Source organism: Neofelis nebulosa, chromosome 9 (assembly GCF_028018385.1).
Source record: "Neofelis nebulosa isolate mNeoNeb1 chromosome 9, mNeoNeb1.pri, whole genome shotgun sequence".
Taxonomy (NCBI): domain Eukaryota; kingdom Metazoa; phylum Chordata; class Mammalia; order Carnivora; family Felidae; genus Neofelis; species Neofelis nebulosa.
The window spans coordinates 126,102,272-126,125,225 of NC_080790.1; the positions used below are offsets into that span (position 1 = coordinate 126,102,272).

At 44.5% G+C, this 22,954-nt stretch overlaps 1 protein-coding gene across 1 annotated transcript; it reads left to right on the forward strand.

Annotated features, from left to right (window-relative positions):
• The first annotated feature begins 7,455 nt into the window (after nucleotides 1-7,455).
• Nucleotides 7,456-9,049, forward strand: PI3 (peptidase inhibitor 3). The gene is made up of 3 exons (XM_058685754.1): nucleotides 7,456-7,587; nucleotides 8,401-8,646; nucleotides 8,883-9,049. Exons 1-2 carry the CDS (start codon nucleotides 7,512-7,514, stop codon nucleotides 8,643-8,645), a joined length of 321 nt encoding a protein of 106 aa, XP_058541737.1. The 5' UTR covers nucleotides 7,456-7,511; the 3' UTR covers nucleotide 8,646; nucleotides 8,883-9,049.
• The last annotated feature ends 13,905 nt before the right edge of the window (nucleotides 9,050-22,954 follow it).

Genomic DNA, 22,954 nt, shown 5'->3' on the forward strand with positions numbered 1-22,954 from the left:
TGAGTTGTAAAAGCTGTTTACATATTAGGGACACTACTAACATGTCATATGCAAGAGGCAGTATGGTAAAGTAGTTAGCCAATGTAAACTGGAGTCAGGCAGACCTGGATTTGAATCCAACTGCCGCTGAAAGGGCGGGCCTATGCCGGCTGACTCCATCTTGTTCTGTGTCCTTCACCTAGACCACGCCTCCTCCCCTTGAGTAACCTCCCGCTCACCCGTTCACACTTCCTGATCAAAACATGCCCAGCGACCTGCGTAACAGGACTCCGACCCTTCCCCAGCCAATCAGCTGAGGCCACAGCCATTACCTCACCAACTGCCCCTAGACCCCTATAAAACCTTTGTGCTTTTGAAACTCGCTCTCTCCCCGGTATCTCACCGTTGCGTCGGTGCAGGTAGGGGATTGAGCTCAAGCTAGCTCGAATAAAGGCTCTTTTGCTTTTGCATCGGACTCGGCTCCCTGGCCGTCTTTGGAGATCACGAATTCTGGGCATAACACCACCAGGTTCTAGCTGTGTGACTTTGGACAAGTCACCTAACTTTTTTTTTTCTTTTAATTTTAATGTTTATTTATTTGAGAGAGAGAGAGAGAGAGAGAGAGAAACAGCACGAGTGGGGGAGGGACAGAGAGAGGGAGACACAGAATCTGAAGCAGGCCAGGCTCTGACCTGTCAGCACAGAGCCCGAAGCAGGGCTCGAACTCACGAACCCTGAGATCATGACCTGAGCTAAAGTTGAACGCTTAACCGACTGAGCCACCCAGGTGCCCCAAGTCACCCAACTTTTTTAAACCTCAGTTTACTTTTCTATAAAATAGAGATAATATTTATTTTACAGGATCGTTCTGAGGATTTAATAAGATGAGCTTAATAACCACTTATTTTAATCCCATCCTGCAAATATTTGTTTCTTTGGTTTTGCTCTGGTTTAGCCCTGTGTCAGGCTCTGTGCTGACAGATTCTCTTTCAATCTCTCTCTCTCTCTCTCTCTCTCAAAATAAATAAATAAACTTAAAATTAAAAAAAATTTATAGTCAGTCTACAGGGTGTGAAGTCGTATCTTGTGATTTGGGTTTGCGTTTTCCTAATGGCTAATGATGCTGAGTACCTTCTCACGTGCTCATCAACCTTTTGTCTATCTTCTCCAGAGAAAAGTATATTCTAGTCTTTTGACCATGTTTTAAAATTTTTATTAATTTTTTAAATTTATTGTCAAGTTGGCTAACATACAGTGAGGACAGTGTGCTCTTGGTTTTGGGGGTAGATTCCCGTGGTTCATCGCTTACATACAACACCCAGTGTTTATCCCAATAAGTGCCCTCCTCAATGCCCATCCCCCATTTTTCCCTCTCTCCCACCCCCCCAATCAACCCTCAGTTTGTTCTCTGTATTTAAGAGTCTCTTATGGTTTGCCTCCTTCCCTCTCTGTAATTATTTTTTCCTCTTCCCTTCCCCTATGGTCTTCTGTTAAGTTTCTCAAGTTCCACATATGAGTGAAAACATATGATCTCTCTTTCTCTGACTGACTTATTCTACTCAGCATAATACCCTCCAGTTCTATCCATGTTGCTGCAAATGGCAGGATTTCATTCTTTCTCAACCACATCTTCTTTATCCATTCATCAGTTGATGGACATTTAGGCCTTTGACTATTTTAAAATTGGGTCATTTATCTTTTTATTATTGTTGGATACTAGGCCCTTATCAGATGCCTGAATGGGAAATCTTTTCTCCCATTCTGCGGGTGGTCTTTTCATTATCCTGTTAGTGTTTAACTCTGTTGAAGCTTATTGTGTTTTAAATATCCTTCATCTTGAAACTATTATATGTAAAGCAATCAACGAGCTTACTCTTATTTACCTTCCTTTCCCTCTTCCTCCTGTTGATGGAAGTTTTACTGTTTATATGTTCTCGCAGCATGGCATATTTACATACTGTTTGTTACCACTTTGCCTTAGTCTTATTTCCGCAGTTAAAATGTCCAGTGTTCAAATGAGATACCACCTCACACCTGGCAGAATGGCTCACATTAACAACTCAGGCAACAACAGATGTTGGCGAGGATGCGGAGAAAGAGGATCTCTTTTGCGCTGCTGGTGGGAATGCAACTTGGTGCAGCCACTCTGGAAAACAGTGTGGAGCTTCCTCAAAAAATTAGAAATAGAACTACCCTATGACTCAGAAATTGCACTACTAAGCATTTATCAAAGGGATATAGGTGTGCTGTTTTGAAGGGGCGCATGCACCCCAATATTTATAGCAGCAATGGAAAGAGCCCAAATGTCCACTGACGGATGAATGGATAAAGAAGATGTGGTATCTATATACAATGGAGTATTACTCGGCAATCAAAAAGAATGAAATCTTGCCATTTGCAACTACATGGATGGAACTGGAGGTTATTATGTTAAGTGAAATTAGTCAGAGAAAGACAAAAATCCTATGACTTCACTCATATGAGGACTTTAAGAGACAAAACAGATGAACACAGGGAAGGGAAACAAAAAGAATATAAAAACAGGGAGGGGGACAAAACAGAAGAGACTCATAAATATGGAGAACAAACTGAGGGTTGTTGGAGGGGTTGTGGGAGGGGGGATGGGCTAAATGGGTCAGGGGCAGTAAGGAATCTACTCCTGAAATCATTGTTGCTCTATATGCTAACTAACTTGGATGTAAATTAAAAAGTAAATTAATTAAAATTAAAAAATATAAAATAAAATAAAATGTCCAGTGTTCAACATGAGTCATTTTGGTAATTCCTACAAACCTTCTGGGTCGGGTGTATCTCATCCCTTAGAACGCTCAGGAAAGCTCTTGGAAACAATTTTCCTTGAGTTCTTGCATGCTCAGAAATATATTCTTGTAGCCTTTTTACTTAACAGACAGATTAGCTGAGTAAAAAATCCTCAGTGCATATTTTTCTTTCAAGTTTGGCTCTGCTCTTTTCCGGCTATCATTTAATCTGATTAGCTTGGATTTTGGATTTTTTGAGGGGTGTTGGCTTCCTAAGGGCTTCTGTTTTCTATCTTTACAGTCTAAATACTTGACTTGCATGCCTTTTGTGTTTTCCACGATGTGAACTTTCAATATGTAGACTCAAGCCTGCTTTCATTTCAGAAATATTTTCCTCAATTACAGTTTTAAATAATTCTTTTATTTTGTTTTGGTTTTCTTCTTTGTGGGACTTGATTTATATGTCTGTTGGGTCTCTACTTACTTTTTTATACTTAAGGCTTTCTCTGTAATCATTTTAAAGCTGTTTTTAATTTTTATTTTGTGTTCTTTGCTTTCCTTATTTTCCTTCCTTAGTTTTTATTTGTGCATTGTTTTTCTCCTTGTCTTCAATTTCTTTTCTGAGCTCTTTCAGATTTCACTTCACATCTTCCTGCTACCTTGCAATCGCTTCTTTGAATTTCTATATTTCTGCTTTATGTGGTTCTTCATACTTTCAATTTGTTTCAGTAATTTTCCATGTTCATTTTAGAATATCCATTTTTTCAGTTTTGTGGTGGCATTTCACTTAGGACTTTTAAAATCCCATTTTAATGTATATATTTTTGAAATTTTATTTATTTTGAGAGGGAGAGAGAGCACGTTAGCGTGTGCGGGGGGAGGGGGGGGAGGGCAGGGGGGAAGGACAGAGAGAGAGGGAGAGAGAGAATCCCAAGCAGGCTCTGTGCTGTCAGCACAGCAGGGCTTGAACCCTCAAACTGTGAAATCATGATCTGAGCCAAAATCAAGAGTCAGATGTTTAACCGACTGAGCCACCCAGGCACCCCAAAATCCCATTTTAAATGTTTTTAAGTTTTGTGACTCATTTCTGCTTTCAAAATTAGTATTTTTGTATGGCTTATGTGATTTCCAAATTTCTTTCTTATTTTAAAATCACTAGATTTTCAAGGACCAGCTATTGAAAGGAATATAGTAGGAGCGGGGGTATGGGTGTGGGGGGTTGGGAGGGAGTATGGGGGGTTAGCAAGGGGGTTAGAAGGTGTTTCTTAGTTTCTTAGCTCAAGGGCTCCCTCCTCTGTTGCTACAATAATGGGCAGTTCCTTAAATACTTGGGTTTTTCCCGATTCTTACGTACTGGTCTGAAACAAGAGGTCTCCTACCATCAGCCATGGCCAAAGAGATACTGCTCCGGTGTTTCAAGATGATGACCTCTCTCCTCAATACGTCTCCTCCTTCTCCCGGATGCATTTTCTTATTTCTTTTCTATGGACACTTCCCAGCACCGTACCTTACCTTTCTTGTTCTCAGCCCTGCTCACCTCAACTTCCCACTCAAGGTGCACACTCTTCCTTCTAGGAGGTGAATATTTGCTGATGTTTGGAAGTGTAAGTAGGGGATGGACCAGAGGCATGAACAGTGGCAGGAGAAAAAAAGAGTGGATGGTGACATGCACTGTTCAGTGTCTTCATCGATGTGCATTTCAGCTGCTCCCAGCATGCTTTCCTGCAGCAGTTGGAAATCCAGTGATATGTGTCCCAGACTCTTTCCTCTCCAGGACTGCAGATGTGATTCAAGTTCTTACAATCAAATGCGTTCACACAATAGCTGGATTCTTCTGCTTGAACTACCTGGACTGATTTCTTTCCACTGCATCTGAATCATACCCGACACGCACTATTATATTTTTACATTATGACACTTATATTTTCAGCACCCCTTATTAACACTGGCACCAATGGTTACATGTGTATATTCCATGTATATAGTTTATTTAGATGTTACTGTCCGTTATACTCTTTTCTTCATTCACGTGTTTCCTTGAATTCTTTTTTCCTTTTTTAAAAAAATTTTTATTTAATTTTGAGAGAGAGAGACAGAGCATGAGTGGGGGAGGGACAGAGAGAGGGGGAGACACAGAATCCAAAGCAGGCTCCAGGCTCTGAGCTGTCAGCACACAGCCTGATGCTGGGCTCGAACCCACAAACCATGAGATCATGACCTGAGCCGAAGTCAGCTGCTTAATCAACTGAGCTACCCAGGCGCCCCTTGAATTCTTTTTTTTAATTATTGATGCTAATTTTCTTTGATATTTTCGATCACAACAGTGACTTTTTGTTGTGACAAGTGAAAAACTGAGAAACTAGATGTATAATGGAAAACCTAGTTGGGGTGCCTGGGTGGCGCAGTCAGTTAAGCGTCCCTCTCTTGATATCAGCTCAGGCCATGATCTCATGGTTCGTGAGTTCAAGCCCTACGTCGGGCTCTGTACTGACAGCATGGAATCTCAGATTCTCACTCTCCCTCTCCCTCTGCCCCTCCCCTTTTCTCTCTCTCTCAAAATAAATAAACACACTTTAAAAAAAAAAGGAAAACTCACTTATCTTGCTTTTTCCTATTCCCATCACAGTGATGTAAGCAATGTTAATAGGGTAGCATATATTCCTTCATAACTTTTTCCTCTTTCCTACATAAATAAAGCCATGCATAGCAGTTGTATGTGTTTCTACCAAAGTATTATCAAACACATATGTTACCCTCTAACTTGTTTTTCTCTGTTGGTAGGATTTCATGAACATTGCTAGGATTCAGTAAACAGATCTAGTGATATTCATCCCTTTTCTATTTATACGTATAATAGGATCACATCAGACATGATGAGTTTTTTGGTGAAACAATACTTTTTTCTTTTATTTACCTTTTTTTCTTCTCCTATCCTACCTTCCTAACCTCTATCCCCTCATCAACTGTTTGGTGAACCTCTACGAATAGGACATGCAGCCTTCTTAATAGAACCATAGCCAGATTTGTTTAATATAACTCTATTAAGAACACACTCTCACTATGTGCAAAAAAACCCAAACAATAGGAGGTAATGTCCAGGTAAGACGAGGAAAGGACGGTGGCCTGAGCTGTTCTGAGCAGGTCTTAGCATGACATTAAAGTTTTCATTTGCACACCATGCCACAAAAGACCTTTCTCCATCATATATAAAGAGTGCTTAAAAATGAAGAAAAAGGCTAATGAATCTATAGAAAAGTGAGCACAGGAAAAGAAGCTTTCAGAAGAAGAAACGTCAGGGGCTCCTAAAATGTGCAAACATGGAAATGTGAGAGATGCTAACTAAAGCCATCAGTAAAGTATCATTTCTCACCTACCAGACTGAGACATTAGTCTCATCCCCACATCAGACGCACCGTGTGTGCCTGGAATGGCACAGGACGTGTCGCCCGCTGCCGGTGCGGGTACAAAATGGTACAGCCCCCACTGAGCGAATTAAGACAAGATTGTAAAAATCTCAAAAGCACTTAAAAAATGGTAACTCTAGGAGTCGATGGATATGTTCATGAGCCTGGTTGTGGTAATCGCTTCACAGTGTACACACACGTGAAAACATCATATTGTACACATTAAATAAATATAAAATCCATTTGTTAACCGTACTGCACTATGCCAGGAAAAAAATTCAAATGCATTTAATCTTTGTACTAGCAAATCTGCTTCTGGGAAGCAAGCTTGCAAGTTAATGCAAAAAGTCACATGTGTATTTCGTGATAATAAAAGACTGGAAACCACTTGAGAGAGCAACAGGTGTGGGTTTATGGAAGGTGAAGATAATTCGTAAATGATTTTACCCCGTAGCCTTGGAAACACGTGCGCGCGCGCACACACACACGCACGCGTGCGTGCACCCATCCACCCACCCCCACACACTCACACACCCCAAGGGAAATCACCAATCAACCCAAGTACTAGCACATTATCAGAAACCAAAAACTTAAACCAACCTGAGTACTTTTCACCCATCCAGAACGTCTCTTCCCTCACTTCCAGAGTTAACCACGATCCTAGATTTTGTGTGTATATGGCTTCCTCATTTTCATCTACCCCCCAAGTAAATGAGTTTTACCACATATCTAAGTGCGCCTAGACAATCTATTAGTTTGCCTTCGTTTTGAGCCTTAGACACAAGCGTGTCTAAGAACAAAATATGTTCTTGTGAGACTTGAATTTTTCACCCAGCATTAGTTTGATTAGAGTCGCTCTGTGAGATCTAGAATCCCGCCTTCCCTATTACTTTCGTGGTGCATCTCAGAGACTACCCGTTGAAATAGCAAAGTGAGGTGATTTGTCGTTAGACTTTCAAAGCAAATTTCCCTTCAACAGTTTTTCTCAGGGCCAGGAAGGCATGAAAGAAAAGCCTTGATGCTGGGAGGGGTGAACAGTTAGGATGGATCTGGGTGGGGCCCGCAGGAACAGGAGTAATGGGGGAACTCAGAATACTGGACCTGCCAGCCAGCCCTGCTTCTCTGTGAGAAAGTGGGACAGTTCCCAGGCTGATGTGACATGGTTTCTGCCATTTCTCTTCTGTGAACAATCCTTGGGGAAAGTCCCACGGCCCCTCCCAGGATAGGGGTGGATACTTCCTGGTAGAATTAAGAAAATGTAGGTCTTATGCCAGAGACAAGCACAGGCCCGCCCCCTGGCTCCAGGCCATGCTGGACAGCATAAAATGGGCTGGCCTCAGCTCTTGGCCACACGCATCTTCCTGACATCATGAGGCCCAGCAGCTTCTTGGTCCTGGCGGTGTTCCTTATCCTTGGGACTCTGGCAGCACAGGCGGCTGTCATAGGTGAGTGGACAAATGGCCTGGGTGAGGCTGGATTGGGCCCTGGCAGGGAGCACTCTGGGGCAGCAGGCAGGCTGGATCGAATGCTTTGGTCTGTGGCTGCTTCCGCTGTATCCAGAGAGAGCAGAAGTTGTCCAGTAGAATCATGTGCTTTCCATGCTAAGACTGAGCTATCAGGACCATTGTCGGACAAAGCGTGGCCATGTGGCGTTGGCCTCAGGGGTTGATAGCTGGGCAGAATGTGCAATGAAGTGGGGAACCCCAGGAGTCTGGGTCTGGGTGTGGGGTTTGCCTGTCTGCCCCCAGAAAGCACCTGAGTAATCAGCCTCTAAAAGGAGGTTGCACACCAACAAGACCTCAGAAATCCTGTAGTTTGAAGACCTCCATTTTACTAAGGAGGACATTGATTGTCCAGACAACCTCCAGAGCCAGGAGGGAGCTCAGGGCTCCTGGTGTATGTCTCAGGGCTCTTTCCCCACCCCCCAAGTTGCCTCAGAGATGACAACGTGTCCTCACCTCTGGAAGTCACACCCCTGTCTGGCCTCTCCTCCTGAGAGGACTTGTCATGGAGGGCGGGGGGAGAAATGGATACCCAAGGGAACCGTGGTCCTGTAGACCCTCTCCCCAAAGCCCAGAGCACAGCTTTCCTAGGGCACAGACCCCAGCTAGCCCAGATGACCCTGCCCCATCTCCGGCCATGGTTTGGGAAACACGGCAGAGAGCAGCGGTTGGACGAAGAGGAAAGACTAGATAGTGAAGCAGGCGCACTGGGTCTAAATGTGGCTACATTTCTTCTTTCAACCGTTCCTCCTAAAGGGCAAGGCACAGACAAAGGTCATGTTCTGGTCAAAGGACAAGATCCCGTTAGAGGTCAAGATCCAGTCAAAACCAAAGATCTGCTCAAAGTTCCAGTGTCCACTAAGCCTGGCTCCTGCCCCAACATTCTGATGCGGTGCGCCATGATGAACCCCCCTAACCGCTGTTTGAGGGATACCGAGTGCCCCAGGGCCAAGAAGTGCTGTCAGGGCCCTTGTGGGCTGGCCTGCTTGGATCCCCAGTGAGGTGAGAACCTGGTGGAGCAGGAGGAGACCCCGAGGGCACAGAGAAGGCTGAGCAATGGGAATGAGCCTGGGTGGGTGAGAGGGAGGCTGTGGAGAGGGGATGGAGGGACTGAGGCTCTTTGAGCCTGTAACTGACGACCTGAGAGGGCCGTCACGTGGACGTGATCCTGCCCTCCACTGCCTCTGAGTGCTTTGACCTGCCGAATCACTTCTCTGGTCCTCTTCTCTCCCGGCCAGGTGGGGCGTGTCCTTGCTGCCCCTGTGAAGTCCCCAGGGCTGCTGGCCCTGGCCCTGTCGCACCACCCTCTCCGGCCAGCGCATTCTCGCTCTCACTCAGGATGCCCAAGACCGGACTTGGCTGCTTCTCTCGTTGACTTTGCAATAAAAGACCACTTTCTGCTCCATTTGCTTCTGGCTCCCATGATTTTTGTGCTCCTGGAAGCCCCAGGGAGATGGGTGAGGGGCTGAGTGTCCCTCCCCTCAGCAGGATGTGAAGGAGAGCAGGGGTGGAAGAGGCCCATTCCTAGGGCTTAATATGAGAACTCCACTAACTGACCCCACAACTGGAGTCTCCATTTCATTAGGGGATGCTGCCTTTCGCCTAAGGCCAGGGAATAAAAAACAAAAGGTTGCACAGACAGCAGGCAGTTTCTTTCCAATCGACCCCACATCCTGACCCCGCTACTGCCAGCCCGCCAGTGTGACCAGCCAGCTCCAGTGGCCCTCCCTCCTTTCCTTTCTTGTTCCCCAGGGATCTTCTCAAGAGGCCCTAGAGAGACAATGGAAATCCCCTCTTGCTCACCTGTCCGTGCCTGAGATGCCTCCATTAACCCATAATTCCTCTGGGTTAAGCCATACCCTCCCCCAGCTTTCTATTTTAAGATGTGAATGAGGAGACAAGACGCACCAAGTCCTTGATCCTTTAGTGTGGACGGTGAACAGTGTCCTCCGGAGACACACAAGGTGGGGGCAGGCAGACTCGAGTAGTGCAGATCGTGGATGGTGCGTGTTAGGCAAACTTGAATGACCTCATGGCTCTGCTGTTGACCCACCTGCTCCACTGCCCTTGAACAAGGAGGCTCTCACAGAAAGAGGAGAATTCGGGGTGGAGTTGAAAGTGCACAGGCTTAGGAATCAGAGGACCTGTGTTCTAGTCCCAGTCCAGCCTCCCCACTTGCTGGATGACCTCGGACAAATGTCTTTCCCTCCCTGAGCTTCATTTGTCTATTAAATTTGAGGGGGTTGGATGTAATTATTCAGAAGTACAGTTTAGCCATTCTGGACCTGAGACAACTCTTTTTGTGTTGAGTTCCTGCTGCGAGTGGAAGTGGGGGGCAGAGACTCAGGGTGAGAGAACAGGGAGCACAGTGTCCTTTGCCCTTTCCAGAAGCATGCAAACCAGGGCTCCCTCTCGTTCTCCAGGGGACCGGCTGCACTGCACTGAAGCCGTGATCCCAGGACATCTTGGACAGTAGGCAAGAGCCGTGCCCAAACTTCTGGCCTGACAAGTGCAAAATGCAGCACTGGCACAAAGATTACTTTATTTTTTTATTACATTTTAAAAAACGTTTTTATTTACTTATTTTGAGAGAGAGAGAGCATGAGCAGGGGAGGGGCAGAGAGAGAGGGACACAAAGAGTCCCAAACAGCCTCTGTGCTGACAGCACAGAACTCAACACGGGGCTCAAACCCACAAACTGTGAGATCATGACCTGAGCCAAAACCAAGAGTCAGACGCTTAACCGACTGAGCCACCCAGGCACCCCACGAGGATTACTTTATGTACTATTTCTCTGTTCCAGACCCTATACTAACTGTGTTATATGTACTGTCTTATTTGTGTCTCAGAAGAACCCTCTCAAATGGGTATTATCACACATCTTTAATTTCGTTAAAAGATTGAAGCCATGAGAGGTTTGGTAACCACCCAAAGTCACACAGTTAGTAAATGATAAATCCTATTTTTAATATAAACAAGCAGTAATCAGAATAAAAAATTTAAAATTGCACTTACACTATCAACAAAATTATACCATTCCTTTATCTATTTTTATTAAAAAAAATTTAATGTTTATTTTTGAGAGAGAGAGAGAGAAAGAGACTGAGTGCAAGTGGGGGAGGGGCAGAGAGAAGGAGACAGAATATGAATCTAAATCAGGCTCCAGGCTCTGAGCTGTCAGCACAGAGACCAGTGCGGGGCTCAAACCCACAAACTGCGAGATCATGACCTGAGCCGAAGTTGGATGCTCAACCACCTGAGCCACAAGGCATCCCTATATCATTCCTTTAAATAAATGTAACAAGAGGCAGGAGAAACTTTAAAAAAGAAACCTATACAAGTGTTCACGAGGTACATAAAAAAAGGATTGAATACTCACTGATCTGTGGGAAGATGCCACATGGTGAAGATACCAATATTTACCTCTTCAATTGACTTTTTTCCCAGCTTTATTGTGATAAAACTGACATATGGTATGATTTGAAGGGTACGTGTGATTATTTGATTCATGTATATATTGCAAAATGTTTACCATGATAAGGGTAGTTAACAAATCCTTCACCTCATATAATTACCATTTAGTTATTTTTATGATGAGGACATTAATACTCTTCTCTCATAGTGACTTTCAAGGATATAATACTACATTATTAACTATATTCACCAAGCTCCACGTTAGCTCCTCAGAATGTGTTTGTCTTATAACTGAAAGTTTGTACCCTTTGACCAGGTAATTTCCTCCCCTCTCCCAGCCCCTGGCTATCACCATTTTACTGTTTCTATGAGCTGATATTTTTAGATTCCCCATAAGTGAAATCATACAGTATTTGCTTTTCTCTGTCTGACTGATTTCATTTAGCATAATGCCTTCAAGGTCCATCCATGTTGTCAAAAATCCAGGAACTCCTTTTTTTTATATGGCTGAATAATATTCCACTGAATATACCATATTTTCTTCATCCACACATCTGTCAGTGGACACTGACATCTCACTATAACTGGGAAAAAAAATTCACCAGATTTCCAGGGCAGCTGGTGTCCTTGTAAATTTAAATCTCCAAATCCATTCTTCCGTAACTATAGAATCCAACAAGAAGAAGAATAAAACCACATAAACCCCCTGACATCAATGTAAGTCAGAAGTCAGGGAAGAGCAAAACCTTCAAATTACCTTTACTGAAAAGACTCTTGATTTTCAAGGAGACGTCTCTTGAATTCTTACTTCTACCCCTTTCCGTGAGAAAAGCGAGGTCCAGGAATATCTGTAAAGAAGACGAGAGGAATGGAGAGCTTGGGACCGAACTAAAATCATTCCAAGAAGATGGCTCCGGTAAGTGTGAAAATACCAGAAAAAAGTCCCGAGTAGAGCATTTCTATGGTACAGGTGCCACAATTAATGAAGCAATATCTATACATTATTGCAAACTAAAGTCCATACTTTATTCTTATTGCCTTATGTTCTTTTTTTTCCCGCCAGAATCCCACCCAGAATATCATGTTACATTTAGCTGTTGAGGGTCTTTAGGCTCCTCTTGGTTGTGACAGTTTCTCAGACCTTCCATGTTTTGATGACCTTGACAGTTTAGAGGGGCACTGGTTAGGCTGTTGGGTGTGTCTGATTGTTCTTCTCATGATTAGACTGGGGTTATGGTGTTTCGGAGGAAGACCACCAAGGCGAAGTGCCCTTCTCATCACATCATGTCCAGGGTCCATACTATCAACTTGACTTAGCGCTGGTGATGCTGACCTGATGATTAGGCTGTCAGGTTCGTCAGGCTTCTATGCTGTAAAGTTATTCTTTTTCCTCTCTTTCCATGTTATTCTCTCAGGGAGAAAGTCACTCTGCATACCCCACACTTACGATACTCCTTGAGGGAGAGGAGGCTCAAGACATTCTTTGGAATTAATCTGTATGGAAGATTTGTCTATTCTCCTTAGTTTTTTGCTTTTTTTTTTTTTTTTTTTTTTTACTTAACTATCCATTTATATCAGTGTAGACTTGCAGACATTATGATTTTGGGTTGTATTTTGTTTTGTGGCTCAAGTTGTCAGAAGAACATTTTTAATGTTAATAACCACAATTCACAGTAAAGATATACAGTTTTTTAAATGTTTATTGATTTCTTTATTTGAGAGAGAGAGAGAGAGAGAGAGAGAGCCCACAAACAGGGGAGGACCAGAGAGAGAGAGAGAGAGAGGGAGACACAGAATCTGAAGCAGGCTCCAGGCCCTGAGCTGTCAGCACAGAGCCCGATGCAGGGCTCAAACCCACAAACCATGAGATCATGACCTGAGCCAAAGTCGGAACCGACTGAGCCACCCAGGTGCCCCTTTTTAAAAATTTAAAAAATTTTTAATTTATTTTTTATTTTCATTTTTTATTTTTTTAAGATATGCATTTTAAGTGTATAAACACCACATAATACATACAGCATGTTCCTTTATAAAGAAGTTACTACAGCGAAACAGACCAGCAAAAAACAGAAACAGACTCATAAATACAGAGAACAAACTGGTGTTGCCAGAGGGGAGGGCAGTGGAGGATGTGCAAAACACGAATAAGAGGTAAAAAGTTCTAGTCATAAAATAAATAAGTCACGGAGATGAATAGTATAGCATAGGAAATACAGTCAATACTTTTTTTAAATTTTTAAAAAAACATTGTTATTTATTTTTGAGAGACAGAGAGAGAGTGTGAGCAGGGGAGGGGCAGAGAGAGAGCGGGAGACACAGAATCGGAAACAGGCTCCAGGCTCTGAGAGAGAGCCCCATGCGGGTCTTGAACCCACCAACTGTGAGATCATGACCTGAGCCGAAGCCAGATTCCCAACCGACTGAGCCACCCAGGTGCCCCGTCAATAATATTTTAATAACGTTGTATGGCAACAGATTGTGACGACACTTACTGTGGTGAGTATCGCATGATGTATCGAATCGGTGATTCACTATGTTGTGCACCTGAAACTAATACAATATCATATATCAACTGTACTTCAATTAAAAAAAAATCAGGATCTACAGGATATGCAGGGAGACGTAGATTGAAGGTCACCCACAGGAGAATTTAACACACCATCACTGCAAGATGGTTCAAACGGACAACAAAAAATAAGGATACAGAAGATCAGAGGAGAGTATCCTTAAATACTTAACATCAGTGAAAAAGGAACAATGGGGGCACCTGGATGGCTCAGTCAGTTAAAGGTCTGATTGTTGATCTTGGCTCAGGTCATGATCTCACAGTTCGTGAGTTCGAGCCCCATGTCAGGCTCTTGGCTGACATCACAGAGCCTGCTTGAGATTTTCTTTCTCTGTCCCTCCCCCACTCCAAAATAAATAAATACACATTTTTTAAAAAAAACAAGTAGATCAAAATTTACACACACAAACAAAAAGTCAGGAAAAAAAGGACAGAGTAAACCAGAGGACGTTTAAAAAAGTGATAATAGGGGTGCCTGGGTGGCGCAGTCGGTTAAGTGTCCGACTTCAACCAGGTCACGATCTCGCGGTCCGTGAGTTCGAGCCCCGCGTCAGGCTCTGGGCTGATGGCTCGGAGCCTGGAGCCTGTTTCCGATTCTGTGTCTCCCTCTCTCTCTGCCCCTCCCCCGTTCATGCTCTGTCTCTCTCTGTCCCAAAAATAAATAAAAAAAAAAAAACGTTGAAAAAAAAAAAAAGTGATAATAATATGGGCAAAATAATAAATTTATGAGGTTGAGCCTAGGAAAACAGTAGCTCTGGTTAATAAATCAAAATCTTATTTTTAAAAATATTTACAAAATAGACAAATCTCTACCTACTTAACTTTGCTTTTTTTATGTTTATTTAATTAATTAATTAATTAATTAATTTATTTATTTATTTATTTTTTGAGAGAGAGAGACAGCCCATGAGTGGGGTAAGGGGAGAGAGAAAGAGGGAGACACAGAATCAGGAACAGGCTCCATGCTCCACACTGTCAGCACAGAGTCCCATGCGGGGCTCGAACTCACGAGCTGCGAGATCATGACCTGAGCCGAAGTCGGACACTTAACCGACTGAGCCACCCAGGCGCCCCTCTTTGATAAAAAGAAAGGAAGTAAAAATAAATAAAATGAAGTACAACAGTGGAAAACGCTATTGAGAGAGACAAAATCATCCTGAGACCACTTGGCAGACCAGCTTCCTTCCTCACCGCTTCTGGCTGCTGTCCTCAGGGTGAGGAGGCTGTCAGGTGCTGCGTGCATGGTTGTTGTCAGGGTGAGGACAGAGGGGACAAGCGACTGTCTCCCCCGATGCACAGGCGGGCTGCTATTTTCAAGGCTGATGGGGAATGATGTTTCAGCTTTACAGAGCGGGGCTGGGGACAAATGTCAGGAGAATCCCAGGGCAGACTCTTGAGCTGATCCATGAAACCAGTCTGAAAAGGTTTCCTAAACCTGCACCAGATCTCAGCGAGGACCAGCCCAGCAGAGCCAGGGGGCAGCAGGGAAGACGCCCAGAGCAAAGGCACTGAGGTTTTCGGCCGCATCTTCCCCGTGCGGCCGTGAATGGACAAGTGCAGCCGGCCTGGCCCAAGAAAGGTGTGGTGACCCTCAGAAGAAGGGTTTTGGTCGCACCACCAGGTAAGCCACTGAGCGTAACACTGATGGCGGCCAAGGACAAGGAGGCTGTGGAATGCAGTGGCCAGCAGGGTGACGAGGAAGAGTGGCTGTGGGCCTGATGCCAGCAGCAGGGGCTGGCGCTGAAGTTTGTCCCACTCACCCCCATCCTCTGGCGTCTCCCTCCGCAAAAGCATCCATCTGGAGGTACTGCTCCCCAGGATGACTGCAGCACAAGGCGGGCACTGGGTCTGACTGGGATGGGTGCAGCCCAGACCCCCTTCAAGGAGCCCCTCTCGGCCCAGCCGCGCAAGCGTAACTGAATGCTTCTCAGGCACCACCTTGGTGCTCGAGCTGGGACCCCCCAGCCAGGGACAGGGTAGGGCTATGGTACTTTCTGCCCAAGGGAGGACTCCTCGTGGAAAATGCTTGCTCCAGGGCTCCCGGTGGGGCCGGCAGAGACGCGGTCAGGTCAGCATGGCGCTGGCTCCCTTCGTGGGCCCAGTCTTGCTTCTCTCTGGTACTTTTGCTGGTGGCACTTTGCAATGGAACTTGCGCCCCTCCCTCTGTCCCAGCCACTGCTATGCTAAGAACCCAGTCTCCAAAATGTGCCTCCAGGGATTTATGAAGATTCGGGCTGAGGGGGTGTATCGTAAGAATGAGAGCGTCCAGTGTGACCACAGCCAGAAACACAGCCGGTTCCACAGCTGTGTGATGGGGACACCTGGCTGCCGCACACTCCCCGGGGCCACCGGTGCCCGTGACTCAGGCGCTGGCATGGACAGTGATACTGTGTGGCCCTGGGGAAGAATGCCCCTTCGTCCTCGCTGCTTGGAGCCACTCGAGGAGATGTGATGTGCCAGGGGGAACTTCGGATTTGCTGAGCAGCCCTGGGTGTCGGGGGCGAATGAAAGTGAGTCTGTTTGTTCAGTTCCTGCAGTGGGAAACCGTCTCTGCCTCTCATCCAGACTCAAATATAGACTCAGAAAGAAGGGCGCCCAACATACAAGAAGGGCGTCCCACACAGTGGGCAGTCAACAGACATTAAGTAGCTTCTCCACTGTGGATTTCCATAAGGTTCCAAACTCCCCATGAAGCTCTTTGAGGTGACATTTGCAAAGGGAATGGCATAAAGGTTCCTGCCTCTGAAACAGAGGCCACACTCCCTAGTCACCATGGGAATGTCCTGGGAAAGTGCCTTCTCATACTGAGCTAAACACCAAGACAGCTGTCTTACCAGTTTCTCCCTTGACAGTCATTTATTTCACAAGGCGACTTTTAATAAACCCCAAATCAATTTTCTGCCCCTATTTTAAAAAATTTAATGTTTTATTTTTGAGAGACAGAGAGAGAGGCAGAATGTGAGCAGGGGAAGGGCAGAGAGAGAGGGAGACAGAATCCCAAGCAGGCTCCAGGCTCTGAGCTGTCAGCACAGAGCCCGACTCCGGTTTGCTCCTATTTTAATCCTGGTTTACATTCTCCGCTTTTCCACACTACACGGTGCTTGGTCTTCCCTAGTCTGCAGCCTGGTGTTTTTATGGGAACACTTATTCAATAACACTGTCCCACGGTCTTTTCCTCCTGAACCACAATAAAGCACAGCACTGCTGCCTCCGGGGCAAGCTGACGTCACATCTTGTTAGCCTACCCGGCCAAAGCCTTGGCCATCGCGTTCACCCCCCTCCCTGGCAGTGAGATGCTGCAGCCATTGGGTGCCGGAATAAATCCACTTCTTTCTGTCCCCGTGTCTACTGCTTACTACCACTAGTCCTCACATCCGTGACAGTCCATGCATGTGCTGTTTGAACCACACTTGGTGGCTGCAGAGAAGGCAGGGACAGCAGGCATCTGAACTTTCCATCATCTGCGGGGGACCTGGCCTCAGCCTCCCACTGCCAAGATGAGCCTGGCAGGAGACTCCCTCATTACAGGAACGGTGTGTGTACGGTTAGAAGTCAAGAAATGAACGTTGTCTAAAACACTCCCACCTCAAGGGTCTGGCCGAACTTGCTGCCTGTAGTTGAACCACATGTGAAAAGGAAGGGGATCGGAGCAGGAGGGTCTCCAAGGCCTCTTGGCCAGCATCCTCGAAACCACCCACTGCCTCATAACTCTGCATGTAGTGGTGACGATGGGAAAGGTGGGAAATGAGAGGCTGTGTGATATTAGTGAAATTACCCTGAGAGGTTAATTGGGAACAGCTCAACTGCTACCGTGCTTCTCCCGAAGACATAACGTTCTCCAGCTGAGGAGTTTTTTTGCTGAGATAAAACCCTGATGTCATATCTGCAGCCTCTGTGTGCACTTTGGGGGCTGAAAAGGCAGGGTCACTGATAATTTTTGGACATTCTTTGATCGCTTTCTAGGCTCTCCTTGTCCAGAATATCCTCGGATGAGGAGACTCTGTTCCAGTCAGCCATGTGTGTCTGCCCCGAGGAGGTCAGCGTGACAAGGGTCATGCACCGACACCGCGTGCTTCTCAGCTTGTCACAGATGCCCTGAGCTGCAACCTTCTGCTGCATTTGGATTGGAAATCCCCTCCGCCATAATCCAGATTCCTGCAATGGGAAACCTGAAGCCTAGGGGAGCCATCAAAGTCCACACTAGGCGTCAAGGGCACAGCTGGGCCAGGAACTACCTGTCCCGATACTGTTTTTTCTCTTTCCATAGGATGCCGACTAGCTGACTAACCCTGGGGGACTGGTAGCCTTTCCAAAAAGACTTGCTGATCTATTCATTCTACCTGAACCAGAAATCAAGTTCACAGCAGGCATTCCATGGTCACAACATCACTCAAGACAAAGAGTAGAATCAAAGATATGCAGGTTTGGGGAGAAGATAAGAAGACAGTGCACAAAAGGCCCAGGTAGCCATTATCACGAGGCATTCTGCATCATTTTGATGTCCTCACATTGATCTTTCTGCTCTTCTCTTGCCAATTTCCTCCTTACAGGGCAGAGAGACCTTTGCTGAGACTCTTGGAGTGTTTCTCAAGCAAGAAAGGTCCTAAGCGACTAAGCCACCCATTTCACAGTAAGGGAGGCAAAGGCCAGTGACAGACGGAATTGGCCCAAATCAGTGGTGGGGAACCAGTCTCATAGGCCCAAATAAAAAAGGAGTCATGTTTATTTGTTTAAGATTGTATTTTATTTTTTTATTTTTTTAACATTTATTTATTTTTGAGACAGAGAGAGACAGAGCATGAATGGGGGAGGGTCAGAGAGAGAGGGAGACACAGAATCCAAAACAGGCTCCGGGCTCTGAGCTGTCAGCACAGAGCCCGACGCGGGGCTCGAAATCACAGACCGCGAGATCATGACCTGAGCCGAAGCCGGACGCTTAACCGACTGGGCCACCCAGGCGCCCCTCATTTTTCTATTAGGTCATCTCTTTTCTTTACTATTTTATAAACAGTCTTTTGATACATTATAGAATGTATATTTCCATCATATGTCTTTACTCTTATTTTTCCAATTTCGAATTGTTTTTCCTACTCTCTGATTGATTTTTGCCCTACGAAAGTTTTCCATTTGTATGTGTTTAGCTATATCAACTGGCTTTCAGAAGGTCGTCTCCATATCAGTAGTATACAAAACTGTAGTCATGTTTTCTTTGAGTATTTTTATAACTTAAATCCTTCATCATCTAAAACTTGTTTTGAGATAATGGATGGGACAGAAATCCAGTATTTCCTGCCGGAATTGCCGACCATCTCTTTCAATATCACGTACTGAATTTTCTGACACTTCTCTGGTGATGTGGAATTCTGCCTTTACCATTTATAAATTCCTATAGGCCCTGAATTTCCCTTTTCTTCCATTGACATGTGTCTGTATGCCCCCACCATTACTGTATGTCCTAACTATGTTGGTGTATTTTTATGATAATTTTGGTTGCATTAATATATGTCATTGAGCTGGGGCACTGGATGGTTCAGTCAGTTGAGCATCTGACTTCAGCTCAAGTCATGATCTCATGGTTCATGAGTTTGAGCCCTGCGTCGGGCTCCAGGCAGCCTGGAGCCTGCTTCGGATTCTGTGTCTCCCTGTCTCTCTGTGCCTCACCCGCTCACAAATTAAATTAAATAAACACTAAAATTAAATAAACACTAAAAAAAATTTTATGTGTCCTTGAGCTTACTGTGGTCATCATTTCGCAGTGCATATTTATATCTAGTCATAAGCCGTACACTGGAAGCTAATATAATGTCATGTGTCAATTATACCTCAATAAAATACAAAATAAAATAAAATTCCTGACAGTCTAGCACAAGGGGGAAAATGTGTCATTGGGTAACTCCTCCCATGATAATTTATCATCAGTTTTGTCCTGGCAAATCTCAAATGCTTTCTTTATCAGGTGGCATTTAGAACAATTTTAAATCATTTAGAAACCCTAACTATTGGTTATTTCATTGCAAAGCATCAAATTTATAGTGTAAGAAATAGTGTATCTGGGTCACCTGTGTGGCTCAGTAGGTTGAGCATCCAACTCTTGCTTTCGGCCCAGGTCATGATCCCAAGGTTGTGGGATCGAGCCCTGCATGGGGCTCTGCACTGAGGGTGCACCCTGCTTGGGATTCTTTCTCTCTTTGTTCCTCTCCCATGCTTGCACACTATTTCTAAAATAATAATAAAAAATTATATATATATATATATAAACAAATTATATATATATATATATATATATATATATATATATATATGTCTGTTTTTGTGAATGAAATCTTATCTTTTGCTATGTTTTCTCACTGGTTATTGAATGTAGGAAAGTTACTTGATCTATGAAATATGGTAATTTCTTATTTAAAATGGCCTCGAGAGCACTAGAAAAGCAGGAAACACACTAGGGCCATTTCAGAAACACTGTCTCTCAAGGGTAAACTGCACAAAGAACCAAATCTGTAACAAAATAAAGATAAAGAGCCTTTAAAAATAGACTGAAAATTTTCAAACAATTTTGTGGGTGGACTTAACAGCTGAAGTAAAGGGAGACTTGTCCTGTCCCTTCATAAATAGGCTTCTACTTGAAATAGGGCACTTGCTATGAAAACATTAATTGCAATGGGAAATTCCAGTTAGAAGATTGCAAGCATGTTGCCGAATATGTTCAATGGGCTCTAAAAAGTAAACAAACTAAAAATCAAAACAAACTACTGGTTTAAAAAATTGATCTTCAAAATAAAACCAAGAGCGGAAGATCTCCTGCTGAGAATCTGGAATCTATGGATTAGGACACCGTTAGGTATTGTGAGCAACAGAGTCACTGGAAGAACCAAAGTCTCATAAAGATTAAGACACAGGGGCGCCTGGGTGGCTCAGTTGGTTGAGCGTCTAACTTCAGCTCAGGTCATGATCTTACGGTTTGTGGGTTCAAGCCCTGCATCAGGCTCTTTGCTGACAGCTCAGAGCCTGGAGCCTGCTTCCGATTCTGTGTCTCTTTCTCTCTCTGCTCCTCCCCCACTCATGCTCTGTCTCTGACTCTCAAAAATAAGTAAATGTAAAAAAGAAAATTAAAAAAAAAAGACTAAGATGCAGAAGGACAGCTGACCAAAGTCTGCTTGACACTGATCCTTTCAGGGAGGACTCAACACCCAATCACATCCTTTCCTTAACTGTCCCTGATGAACACAAGTACTGGTCCACGACACCCAACCCTGGATTCTTCAACCTTGGCACTGTTAACATTTTGGGATAGATAATTCTTTTTTATGTGGGGATCAGAGTTTTCCTGTGCATTGTAGGATGCTTGGCAACATTCCTGGCCTCTGCCTAGATCATCCCCCTGTGGTGTGACTAAATGTCTCCAGGCATTGTCTGGTGTCCTCAGGGGGGCAAAACTGCCCTGGGTGAGAGCACGTTGGATCCCTCCAAATACCAAAAACACTCAAATACTGAAAATTTCTAACAAGCTTAGGTCCTTTCCCATGTCCCAGCCTGTGAGTGTTACTTTAGAAAGATCACCATCATTCTTCCAGGCTGTCTGTTAAGCTGTGTGGCTGTCAGCATCACACCCAGCTTGTAGGCTCCACGAAATTGACAATTGATTGCTCTATTTTTTCCAAACATTCCCTGTGGCAGAAATTGTTTCACAGTTTTATCCAATTATTTGAGCCCCGTTGCAGAAGTAGTCTATGAGGTCAGTCTTTGAGATTTGTTCCCACCCAGGAGGGTTCTTTTTCCATGAATCTCTCAGGGAATTACTAGTTGTAAATTAGTCAACTAGTTGGCCTGTCACTGAGCTTTTTGCTCTCACGGAGCTGCCAACTTCTTCTTAATTGCTTACCACCAAAATCTTCATTGTGTTCAAGAGCGCCTATAGGCTTGAACTTTCCCACGTTCTGTTTTAAATAAAGTCAGTTTTGGGGGAAGAGCTTCAGAGCTCTCTGTTGTTACAGACTGCCTCTTACCCTGGGCAGAATCTCTGAGCTACATCCATGGAGCTGTGTTGGAGATAGTGTTCAGTGTGGCTTGTGAGTAAAGAGCCCAGAAAATAGGTCATTGTTTGACACCACCCTCCACAAGAGACCCACAATTCCCCAGTACCACCTATCTGTTGCTGAGACAAAGAATCAGATACCCCCTCTCCAGGGTCTTTGTGCACCCCGGGGTTAGAAGAACGAGTATCGCTATAAGCTTAGCTACACTTGAGCCACTTTCCAGGACCTTGCAGACTCTGTTCTAGCCAGCCATGTGTGTCTGTCCCCAGGCATCCAGGTTCTTTGCAGCTCATAACAGATGCCCCAAGCCACAACCCTACATTGAGTTTGAAGTTGAAATCCCTGTGGACAGGATCAGAAAACCGCATCCTCCTTACAGATGGGAAAACTGTTTAGGAGTCGGGAGCAGAGCTGGGAATGGGAACTATCTGTTCTGATTTCAAATCATTTTTCTTTCCACAGGAGGTAGACCAAGGCAGGGGGATTTAGGAGTTTTTCAAAAATGACCACTGACACATTAGTTTAGCCTGACCCTGAACGAAAGTATAGGGTTATACCTTCCGGTGACGAGTGATACTTGTCCAGTAGCAATTCCAAACCCATAGAACAATATAAGCCAAAGTGTGGAATTAAAGTAAATGTATTAATTGCAGTATTGTTTGCAAGTGTAAAGTACTGGAAACAAACTAAATGCCCACACACAGGAAGGAGGGTGATTAATCAATGGTGGCACATGTATATGCTGAATTATTATGGCAGCTGTAACCAGGAATGTGGATGAAATATTTACCTTTACTATTGTTCTTTGTTTCTTTTTCTGGTTTGGGATTACTGTGGAGTGTTCTTCCATTTCTCCTCAAGGACTCCATTTAGCATTTCTCATAGGTGATGTCTAGCAATGATGAAATCCTTCAGTTTTTATTTTTCTGGGAGTGTCTTAATTTCTCTTTCATTTTTGATGGGTAGTCTTGCTAGATGTAAAACTCTTGGAGATGAACACTACTCCAAATACAAGTGGTAGAGAGGGGTGGGCTTTGCTGTATCAGCTGATCCAAATTATCAGCCCGGTGAATGTCCCTGTCACCCATCCTGCTCCTGTACATGTTAATGTGGGGCTTGAACTTTCTCCGCAACCATTTCTCCTTCCACAGTCTTAAGGCAGTTTCTGCAGGAGCTTTCTACTATGATTTCTCTCATCCTATTGCTCTATATTAAATCATCTAGGCCTAGCGCTTTGTGGCACTAAGGCAAGAGATGAATAGACAATTTCCTGTACCTCTTTCATATTTGTACA

What these genes read in the sequence shown, in the direction of transcription:
- PI3 (XM_058685754.1), top strand. Translation starts at nt 7,512, where the DNA reads ATGAGGCCCAGCAGCTTCTTGGTCCTGGCGGTGTTCCTTATCCTTGGG. An exon ending in AGCACAGGCGGCTGTCATAG is followed by an intron (nt 7,588 to 8,400) that starts GTGAGTGGACAA and finishes TTCCTCCTAAAG; the next exon opens with GGCAAGGCACAGACAAAGGT.